The sequence below is a fragment of the Chelmon rostratus genome, chromosome 14 (assembly GCF_017976325.1).
Source record: "Chelmon rostratus isolate fCheRos1 chromosome 14, fCheRos1.pri, whole genome shotgun sequence".
NCBI lineage: Eukaryota > Metazoa > Chordata > Actinopteri > Chaetodontiformes > Chaetodontidae > Chelmon > Chelmon rostratus.
The window spans coordinates 8,660,272-8,671,721 of NC_055671.1; the positions used below are offsets into that span (position 1 = coordinate 8,660,272).

The 11,450-nt window shown below is 40.9% G+C and overlaps 1 protein-coding gene across 2 annotated transcripts; it reads right to left on the reverse strand.

Annotated features, from left to right (window-relative positions):
- Nucleotides 1-792: 792 nt before the first annotated feature.
- Nucleotides 793-8,667, reverse strand: nufip2 (nuclear FMR1 interacting protein 2). 2 transcript variants are annotated; one of them, XM_041952962.1, is made up of 4 exons: nt 8,459-8,667; nt 4,895-6,586; nt 4,165-4,197; nt 793-3,069 (listed from the first exon to the last, which is right to left on the reverse strand). In XM_041952962.1, the coding sequence occupies exons 1-4, from the start codon at nt 8,604-8,606 to the stop codon at nt 3,017-3,019; spliced, it is 1,926 nt and encodes a 641-aa protein (XP_041808896.1). In that variant the 5' UTR covers nt 8,607-8,667; the 3' UTR covers nt 793-3,016. The 2 variants fall into 2 exon arrangements, with proteins under 2 accessions (XP_041808896.1, XP_041808895.1); XM_041952961.1 differs by having other exon boundaries at nt 8,441-8,667.
- Nucleotides 8,668-11,450: the final 2,783 nt, after the last annotated feature.

An 11,450-nucleotide genomic window follows, 5' to 3' on the forward strand; every position in this document is an offset into this window, starting at 1 on the left:
AGTTGTATCTTTATAAATGCATATTCAACATAGCCTTTTTGCTGTAATAAGTGCTTGAAAAAGAGAAGCCTTGGGGTGGGAGTATGGGAGATTCTCTGATTTCCCTGTGCAGGACTATCCTCTCAAAAAAAAAAAAAAACAGCTTAAAAAGGTCGTAAGACTACAGTAACATCAAATACTACTCATTTTGATCACCCTGTTTTACATTGAAAAGCCTGTAGATGCATCACTGTCCACTGATAATGCCTTCAGCCTGAACAATTTGGTATTTACCATATGGGAACCTGATTACGTCACTTTGTCTGCGGATTATGGGTAATAAGAAGAAATTAAATTGAGTTTTATGTAACTTTATGACAGATTAAATGTCAGTTTCCACAAGCACAGAAAAAACATGACAGTCTAAATGCTAACGGCCAATATCTCCTCAAATACCCTCGGCTTCCTCGACCGCATCCGACACAATTGTTCTTATTCAGAGGGCAGCATATGAGAATACACTCATCCATCACATGCTGCACAATGGAAGCCAAAACAAAAGCATTTTAAATACCAGAGAGCTGACTGAGATCAGACGTGGAAGTTGAATGTCAAGACAACTGGCTGCAGTTACGACTTCCCGTCTCTGCACACGAGCACGAGCTTCAGCGCCAACTAATCAGGACACAGTGGAAAGAGGCGCACTTGAAAAGCTCATACCCAGATTGTAGCAACCCCACAGAAACACCACTGATGTTCAGCAATAATAAATCAAGAGGTGCTTCACTATGAACACATGAGGGAGAAAATCAACCATCAAAGATTGCAAGAAGCAGATTACAGTCTAGTACACATAGAAAACGCATGGAGCAATGTGCTTTTTTTTTTTTTTAAGGGAAACGAGCAGGAAAACTTTGATTTTTAGAGCCCAGAATAATTAATGACGGCACCTTGCATGCCATGACAGTTTTCCTCACAAGTAATTATTTGGTGTTTTGTCACATCATATGAGACTCTACATAAGAGGACTCCACTTCAACATTTCCAATTTGAGAACGTTACATGACAGGGGCCATTTGGCAAAAACAATATTTAACATAGTCATGGCTTTATCAACACTACCTGAGTTACATTTAATAATTCTGTATTTATCAATGTGTTTTTTTTTTCTGAAAAGTAACAGCCCAGAGCCATTCTTTCAAGGAGTATTTCTTGTCAGTACATATAGATCTCTCTAGTAATTAAAAGATAAAAGCAATTAGTTTACATAAAGTGCTATTAATCCACACATTAACCAAATCATATCTTCTAGAGAACAGAAACCTGGACAGTTCCTTCGTTACATTGAGAAAACCAATCCTGATTTGGAGATGGCGATGAAAGTGATGTCACAGCTGGCCAGTTAGCAGTTAGCAAATTTGGGCTCCCTAGACTTCATTAGATCTTTCAACATGAGCTCTTTTGCGATTACAAAAAGAATAAAAATAAAAAACACCTCAAGGATTGGTGTAACAAACTTAAAACACACCTTTAACACTTCTGAACAAACAAATGAACTGCAGGCCACACCAGCATCTTGGGCAATTATTCTGTAGCTCCATAGAACCCATTTCACACATTGTATGGATCTCATGGTGTTATTGCACACTGGTTTGCAAATGTAAAATGTTATCCACAGTAAAACATAAAATTACAACTCATCTTCACATTTCGACACAGTTTGACAAAGTGGCTAGTCGGGGAAACCTAGATTAGTATTGCAATTGTTGTCGTGTTACTGTTATCTTTGCGTGGCGATGAAGAGCGACCTCTGACTCGTTCATTTCCACCAGTAAACATGCAGGAAACTCAATGCCAAATAAGACAGAAAAGACCCAATGCTGAGTCAGAAAACAATAAAAATCGAAGTCAGAAAACAGCAACATGTGTTCCTTTGATAAGAGGAATTGAGTAGTTTGTACACAAAAAACAGAAATGCAGGCAAAATAATCTGAATGGACATCCTGAGTCTTGCTGCTGAACAAATCGCACAAAACGCAGAAGACCGCATTGGTTGCAGCATCTCTTGCTTAACATTTGTCACTCAGATTACTCAGGAGTTATACGTATGTATCTCAGTTGAAAATTAGACTGCACTGACTTCATTACTGTCTGCATGAAATGTATGAAAAGCTTTAAATGAAAAGGTTTTGCCTTTAATGGAGACCTGATTTGAAAATCTTTAGCATACCTGTAATAAACAATGAATGAAGGGGCGTAGCTTTCCTTCAAATGGGGCACTTCTGTACCTGTGCTCTGGGGGTCACACTGCAGTGCGGATAACACTCATCATGTTAGCTCAGACAAAACAGTATAAAAGAAAAAGCAAGCATTACATTTCTGGGCTCTGATTTCCCCTAAAAAAGGATTTAAGACAAGGTTCTCCCTTCCTGGATGGGGCCTCACCTGTGAGCTTTCACTTAACTTACAGTTTAACAGGACTCCAATAGACCTTTATTCCACAACTCCAAGGCAATCTTTGCAAAGTGTGTTCTCCTTTCTTCCACGATTAATTCAAGCTTGCACACAGATGTGTATGTATAACGTCTAACATATCTACAATGAACTCATTTGAACGCGTGAAGAAAGAAAATGACTGAGGCATCCCATAGTCAGACTGACGGCTGCCGCAGTTCAACAGGATAAAGGCTTAGGGAGGTGCAATCCATGACACCTTCCTTTGTTGAACTCCCGAACATCATCCTGAAGAGCCATGAGACAAACGACTAACGCAGCTCCGAAGTTGCAGGTGTCTGTTTAGCATGTAGCAGAGGCACCGATCGGCTCCTCTAACGTCCCTCCAGAGCGTGTGCGCGTTTGTCTGATGCCCCCAAAGAAGTCTGCTTTTTCCACCCGAGACTCCAAGGAAAATCTGTCATGCTATACTATCAATGTTTTCACAGTTGTCACTTTATCTGTCCAACAGGATTTATGATTTCCAAGGTAGATAACTGCAGCACCCAGTAGAGAAGAAGGTAAGTACTGTAGACGATCTACCTCACTGATCAGGTCCATCCTTAGTCTCGTCATAAACCACTACTCTTTTTGGATCTACAGCAGAGTGGGGAAGAAGGAGGCAAAGGGTTAGATTATTCAACATATCCGTCTCAAAGGACAAAAACAGATAATCCCGAAAAAATGTTTACATTCCTCTAAGTATCAAAAGTACCATTTTGGTAAGAGCATAGAAACCAAACTGTGGGCACCAGTCTTAAAAAGATTTTAAAAACAGTACCCAGCCTTAGCAATGATGGCGCATTTCATTCTAACGAGTAGTTGGATATTTAGCTAACACAGCCTCAAACATCACTGCACTCATGCCTGGGCTGATATCAACAGACCGTCTGGAGTAATTGCTGTATTTCACTTGCCAGCTGGCATGACTGAAGTACCAAAGGACCGTACACCAGCAGTATGTCACACTCAGTAATTTTAACAGTGTCTCTGTAGGTGATTACCTTGGGTTGCTTATGTTTCTACTGTTTAGTCATAAAACAAATATGGCCTTTTGACTTTCAAGGATTTACTGTTATGTGATGTTAGTCCATGATATACAACTATCTGTCCTTGAGAGGCATTAATGCAGCCTTTGTGCACTTTCTGACATCCAGACCAACCACAGCAGAAATGTATTTGTGCACGTCCTTAAAGTGACTTACAGCAAGAAGTCAGCTAAACAGGCCTCGGGATCGCTCCCAGCAGGTTACCAGTGTTTATGAATTAAAAAGTCAGTCGACTGATGTGCATGGTAACCGCATAAAAACAGAAAAATTAAGACTACTTGACTGTCATGGACACACTGTTTCCAGGCCATTTGACTCAAATGAAGTTCGTAGCTGAGGTTAGAATAACTCCATTAAGAGAAAAAGATGTGATGTAAATGTTTAGATTCAGCATGTAAACAGCCTAGTCTGGCTCCTCTGTTTTTTCTGTTGATTATGTGCCACGAGGGCTGCACAGGCAGTGCAGTTTTGAAGAAGTACAGCTTGAAAAGCTACAATCCCTATGGGTAATAAAGCTCACGAATGAACTTAAGTGAAATGTTCTTACACTTATAGATCTGATTCTTTTTGAGAAAACTGAACTGCCTAAAGACTTTCTAAAAACAGAGGTTTGGAAAAGGTGAAAGCAACAAGTTGAATTTACCTTGTTTTTGCAAGTTCAAAATGAATTCCATTTCTGTTGAAAGAAAAACACACATTAATTCAGCATCTACATGAATTGGTCATGAAGAATATTTTCACAAAACGCAATACTGATCGCTTCAACATGTGTTGTAATCCTTAAGATTTTCAGAAAACAAAACCATGTTTATGACACAATTGCCTTTTTTCCTGCAACAGCCATTCAAATGTATTTATAGTCTGTAATTACTTCTCAATATATTAGTTTTCACTGTTAATGGGGGAACCCACCACTGGCGGATTCAAACTGCCTTCCCACGCACGAGACATTCACAGGAGACAACGCAGCATGAAATCCAGCACTATGGTTTGTAATCTTATCTCATCAAACTTTTCTCTCTCCCAGTCACACCAGAGCTGTATTAAGTTATTGCTAATGCAAACCGAACATTTCCTAATGCTTCACAATAAAAGCATTCAACTGCATTTTTTACTGTCAAGCACTTCTAAAAGACGCGCTGCATTTGAAGCAGTTATGAAATGCATTTGTGAGTTTTGTTTGGTGCCACTGTAAACAGAAACCATTTGCTTTTCTGTCGCTGCTCATGGAGAGTCTGCTGCAGTATTAAAACACACTTTCTGTTACCACCAATAACGCAGGTGTCACCAAATTTAGAATTTAGAGCTTAAGGATTACAACCTAAATAGTTACACAAATTAACATGGTAAGTAGTTGTAGTAGTCAAAGTTACCTTTAGTGTGATAAGTGACAGCAGCTTTAATGTCAAAGGACCCCCAGCTACACCTTCTGCCAATGTCTTTAGAGTGGGCCTGTTCTTTAGATGAGCCAAACAACAAAGTGGTTAGTTGGCCCTGTGCAGGCTTAGCACCGTTGTCTTTACTGGGGGCTGACGCAGCAGAAGCTGCACCCTTGCCCTCAGCTTTTGTCTTTTCCTGGCCACATGGCTGCAGCTTGTTCTCCTCCTCACTTGTCACACAAGCAGGTGAACAAGCATTAGACACATTGCAAGGGGCACAAGTCCTTTTCTCAGGGTCTTGAGCCAAAGTGCCAGGCTCTAAGAATGTTGGGCTAACATCAAAGCAGGGCTGGGCAGCCTTGGCTGCGACAGCCTGACACTCGCTTTGAGGCGTGACCACAGTAGTTTTGTCCTCTGCAGGCAACTGGCCACTTCCTCCTTCTGGCCCCAAGTTGGGCTCATTGATGAAGGAAAGCCCCCACTGATTCTGGAAGATATCTCCCAAGGCTTTCTGATTTGTCTGAGCAGCCGGTGGGTCAAGGTGACGAGCACTAGGGAGCACAGGTTGCATATTTAAAGGGTAAATTAAAAGAGTACACTTTCTAAGCTCATATGCTTCTCCATCTATTGGACTAGTCGTAGAGCTACAGTTACTTTCCAAAGGAGATGCTACATTCTCGCCACTTGGGATAGATGGGGCTGGTGGAATACTACTAGCAGCAGGAGCAAAGAAGGTACCCACTGGGCAGCCGTTTCCATTTCCAGAAACAGGACCATTAGTAAAGCTAGCTGAGGTGATAGTTTTCATAGCAGACATAGGGACCTGTGACAGTCTAACAGGAGGAGGCAGTGCCTCTCCTCCACCTTGAGCTACTTTGTTGAGGTTTTCTTTTACTTTACTTGCATAACTGATCTTGGGAACAATTTTAGCACTGCTATTGTCCACAGGAAATACTGGAGGGGGCTTGAACAAAGTCCACGAGTCCTCTTTTGAAGGTGAGGAAAGCTTGGCTTTGTGCCTTTCCTCAGTCTTTTTACCAAAGGTGCCAACTGTTTTGCCATCAGAGTTTTTCCTCTGAGATTCACCCATTGAAGCCTCTGACGTAACAGCCCGTCTACCTGCTGACTGAGCTTCTACTTTATGGGCGGCTCTGAAGACGTCAAGTCTGGAAGTCACTCCCTTCTCAGTCGTCTCAAGATTAAAAGCCCCATGCTCCTGTGTAGTGTTGCCCTGCTGCATGTCTTTCTCCTTCTCTCTAATCACATTATCAGTGTTCTTTGCGTTGTTACATCTGGCCTTGCGTTTCTTCGGAGTAGTATATCCACCTTCGGAGCCGCTGCCATCGTTGTCCTTGCTTGAATAGCCATTTGTAATTAAGCCACAGTTTACAACGCCATTTTGAAGCAACACAGAGTCTTTCTTATCCAAAGGCTGGCCCTCATGATGATTCAAATCCAGGGCCTTTTCCTTGTCATTTTTAAGGTCCATATTCTTCTTATGGTCCAATCCTTTGCTGCTCACTTTTGGAACAGTCGTGTACAGCTTTTGTGCTGACTTCTGCTTCACATTTGTATTACTTGGGTGTCTGTTACCATTGCTGTTGGGGGGATGCAACATACCAACAGTATCAGACAGATGTGGATTCTTCTCCCCCTCCTCCTCACTGATGTTTACTTTTTTATTGCCTGAAAGGGGAAACAAAATCAGTTTATACTGAAATGACAGAACACCTCATCCATTCTTTAAAACCTTGCAGAACACTGGCCCAACTGCAAGAAAATATACAAAAACAGTATCTACTCATTTGACTTTTGTCACTTATGGACAATAAGTAACGCAAGGGTTTCACACAAAATGTTTTGGGGTACTATAGCAAATACTTAGCTATATATTTTTAATGCAATGATAAAAAATATAGGAGCCTAAAGTCACAAAACCTGAGAAATGATTATGATGCAGTAACTACACGTTGCATACTGCCATACTTGTATGCAACCCATATTCATATTATTTGTCTTATTTGTCCACATTTCACTCACTTACAATTACAAACTGTCTTCACCATCCACACAAATGTAAACTGGTGTTTCTTACGCAAACCACCATGCATCTTTTATAAGGAACTATGGCAGCACTCAATCTATCATGAGAGTTAATATTGTTGCATAACAACTTTTATCCCAAGCAGTGAGATAGAGAAAGGATAGGTATCTGACAGAAGATGAAAATATTCATGTCACTACAAATGTATATTCACATTGTTGCCTGGAAATATATGGCCTCACACATTCCTAAGGTGAGCTGGGTATTTAACAAATGATTTATATACCTCACAACTATCAACTGCTGCTGGGCTGTCAGCTGACTCACTATCTTGAGAACATCTGATCTGCCATCAAAGACCAGATGTTGCAAGGTATAAAAGCAGGGCTCAGAGCAGCATTTATGAAATACATTTGGACTGGCACTGAACCATAAATAGGTGTATGCATTGCCCAGATACACTAGAACTGCTGTGTCAACGTGGGGCTTCCCATTAAATGGTGCTGCCCCTCATGTCTGTGGGCTCAGCACACAACCGCGTCTGCATGCAGCCTCACTTCTTACTATACGGGGGCAGGTTCTCGCTTATTTGCAAGCAAACATGTTGGCATAGTTGCCAGCACACGTAAGGTCCATGCTTACAGTGTCTATGCAGTCGCAGCAAACCCTATCTTTATCATAATCGAGCTGCTGCGTGGCTTGACGTTGACTGGACAACATGCAACAGGCCTGTCAGAGATGGCTAGCTTTAGCTAATGTCAACTAGCCAGCTATCCGTTTGGCATTAACACGCCTTGGCACCAATAGATGGTGGTGCCATAAGATAGCCACCTAAAACCAGCGACGCAAGTAGGAAAAAGCCGACAACGCCATGCCAGTACAGCAAAGTACCGTGCGTGTACAAAAACTCTTAACTAGCCAGGTAACTATAGCATTAGCTCGCAGTGATATTCTAACATGGCCGACAGGAAATGGCAGCTCAGAACATTCCAGTGGAGCCGGCTCGTTTTCCTATCCTGGCCATAAGCATGCTGAAATGAATAAGATGAAGCTTTGGCCGCTATAAAAGGCGACTCGCCGTGCACATGTCACAGTTCATGCGTTCATAACACACGGTGACCCATCGCGGTTTCGTGACATGATAAAGCTGCATTTGCAAAAGAAAAATGGGTGGTGAAGCCGGCGCACAAGGTCAATCCCCGATATGTCAAACCACCACCAGCGACAACTGTCACGCAACGTCAGCTAGCTATCTAGCTAGCTCACTTAATAGACGGTTTCTGGTCCGACAGTGGGTGGCCAGTGGTTTTATCAGTTAGCTACTCACCAACTGCAACGTTCTTAAATTGTTCCGGACAACAGCATATAGTTTGAATAAACAGCTAGCTAGCTAGCTAGCAGGCTAAGCCCCCCATCACGATGGAGTTAACGTTAGTTAGCAAATGCTAGTCGGCTCGTTGACATTAGCTGAGTAAGGCTAGCAAGCGTTAGCTCACTTTTCCGGATGGCCCAACCTGTTTTCTTCGTCTGCGTTTCCTGATGCTGGCGCTGGAAGTGGCTCTGATCATTTTTTAGACAAGTTGGATGTTGAATAGAGTTTCTGTCCTCTCCCTGGTGGTGGTGTTTCTTGTCTTGTGCCCGATCTCTGGGCTGTTCCTCCATTGAAGTGTAGGATGTCGGACTTGTTCAGCCAATATGTTAGCTCACTGGGTAAGTACAGAAGAGTCCAATCACTACCAGTGTAAAACGGAAGCTATTTGAAGCCTCTGTAAACGTCAGCAGTAAACGTCTAAAAATGGCACTGTTTTGGGTGGTCACCGTCACTAAATGCCATGTTGAGTTTTTGGCCAGAGTTATGCAGCGAATATTTTGCAGGACTTTTAAGATTTTGCCAGATGTTTATAGTGTCACTCCACACCAAAATAACGGACAAGTGATATTGAAAAAAAAATGCAGGGAAGGGAGTAACGGGGTGGGGTTCATGCATGAACTAAAATCATATGACCGGAGGCGCTGCCACGTCTCCAGCCAGTGGACACCTTGGTGGAGGGTCCCGGGGAGACCAGCCCCACTCCCAAAATGGAAAACCAGCTTATTGCAATTTCAACACTCCTGTCCTCAAACACTCCTAATTCATTTTAAAGTATTTTACCACATGCAGAATGAAAGAAAAAAATGTTCCTGTTTTTGTCTAAAGCAGAAAAAAAATACTAGAATCAGAATATATGTGCACAAATAAGCGACATACAACTTCCACCAGGAACAACACTTTTCTTTTTGCATCCTTTAACTTTGCATATTCTATATGCTATTTATCTTGCTTGCTCAATTGTATATTCCATCACAAATCCCACCTTACACATAAGAAAGTAGCCAGTGTTCTCCAGTCCTAACCAAACCTCCTTCTGTCTGCCTGTGTCCACAAAATCACCTCACTGTGAAACATCACCTGAGGATGAATTTATCTAGTATGCACTTATTAAAGATTTTAGATTTTTATTTGTCCCCAGTAAGTGTTTGGATGGAACAGTGCGAATAAGTCATTATGGTATTAAATATATTGTGTGGAGGTTTGTATTTCCTACATCCTTTCAGCACCATTTAAACCAAATGCTCCCTTAACTGCCCCACAATTAAGATGTCTGTCGGGACGAGGCTTTAAGTTTTTGTCCTGATTTGTGTCTGATTTAATGTGTGGATTTGGTTTAATTGCTCGTCTGTGAGAAACAAAGAGTAAATGCATGCTAAAAGGTTTTTGGATGGATTAGAACAACTGACACTGACATTTGGTCGAGCCTGTAGCAATTCAAAACCTCCCTCAGAAATGTTAAAAAATAAAAGCAATGATAGATAGATAGATAGATAGATAGATAGATAGATAGATAGATAGTGCACATTTAAATCTTGTGTAATTAACTATTTGTTTGTTTGCCAGCTAATATCACAACCTATAAATAGAAACCAAATTATATTCTAACCTCTTAATTCTACATGCAAAAGTCCCAAACAGCCAGAGATCCTCATCTCACAGAGTGTACAGGGAAGTCTCTTGCCTGTAGAATGTGATGTATGTGGACAAGTGTGGCACACTGCACCATGCTCACATGGGGCATAAACTAGTGAACAGCACCCTCTTGTGGCTCAAGATACAAAGTCTCAGATTTTGCGTATATTATAAATGAGAAGCAGCAACAGCAATTCATCTTCCTCTCAAAACAAAAGTGTTATAGAAATGTAAAAAACCTGACTCACTGATGAAGAGGAGCTTAAAACAGAGCAAATGATTGAGATAAAGATATATTTCTCAACATAAAATGTGATATGATGTGAGACTTTCCTTTATAATGAAAATCAAATGATGTTTTTATTTGTGCCTTGATGTCCACAAACTCTTCAACAGTTCAGTATCAAGGATCCTCTCATCATACCTTTACTGCTGTTTAGAGGAAGAGCCCATGTGCATTTCACACAGGCTCACAGAGCTAATGTATGCGGCCCTGCTCCTCCTACTGTGCATGCACATGTCAGCTACCTTTTTAGATGAAATATTAATATGACAGCTTCATTTTATGACAAGATTTATTTTTAACACGAGAGTAGGTTTCTAGAGATGGACCCAGTCTCCAGGCGTGTGCACAGAAATGCTAATCTAGCAATATGTTAATAATGCCATGCAGTGGGAGGTACTGAGCAAGCCGTGGGATCAATTCAAGAGGCCGTTATCACTGAGGCATTTTTTACCACATGACAGTCGAGTGACGACTGAGAATAACCCTGACTGAGGAAACTATTAGAGGGAAGACAGATCTGATGAAGACTAGTTCAGTGCTGGACGGATGCTAGTTTCATAATAATTTAAAGTTCATAACTGATAGTTAAGTGTGCAAATGATGTGTGATGCTTTGGTTTTGATCCTGGCATTATGTTACATTTGTCATCATACATAACAAAAAAACCTTGATTTAGTATTTCAAATTAGAATATTTCTTTATTTTATACTGACCAACAAAGATTTTCAGAGATATGTTTGTTTCTTAAGGAAGAAAATACACAGAGACAACATATTCTCAGTGTATAACTTAGTTGGACTTTGTTCAACACTAATACAACAACCATTCTGCAGGCCTCAGGGGAACTTGGTACAAGTTAAGAGACACGTTCTGATAACTTCAACACCAAATAAGCCGATCTCAAACAAACCGAACGAAACTTTTGTTGATATGAGACATTAGTGTGACAATTTCTATATATTTTAATGTGAAATGAAACTGGCATAATACACTGGTTTCCAGAACTTGTTAGCATCTTATGATACTTTATTTCCACATTTAATTTACATTAAAGGACTGAATATTGACCTTGCCATTATGCAGGTTTGAAACTGAGGACTGAGACGGTTTAGGCAAGAAATAATCAAATAATAATAACAATAAAAGATATACTATATATGGCTACGTGTGTGCCATGCTGTATCAATATACAGTGACGTCTAAAAACCTCAGCACA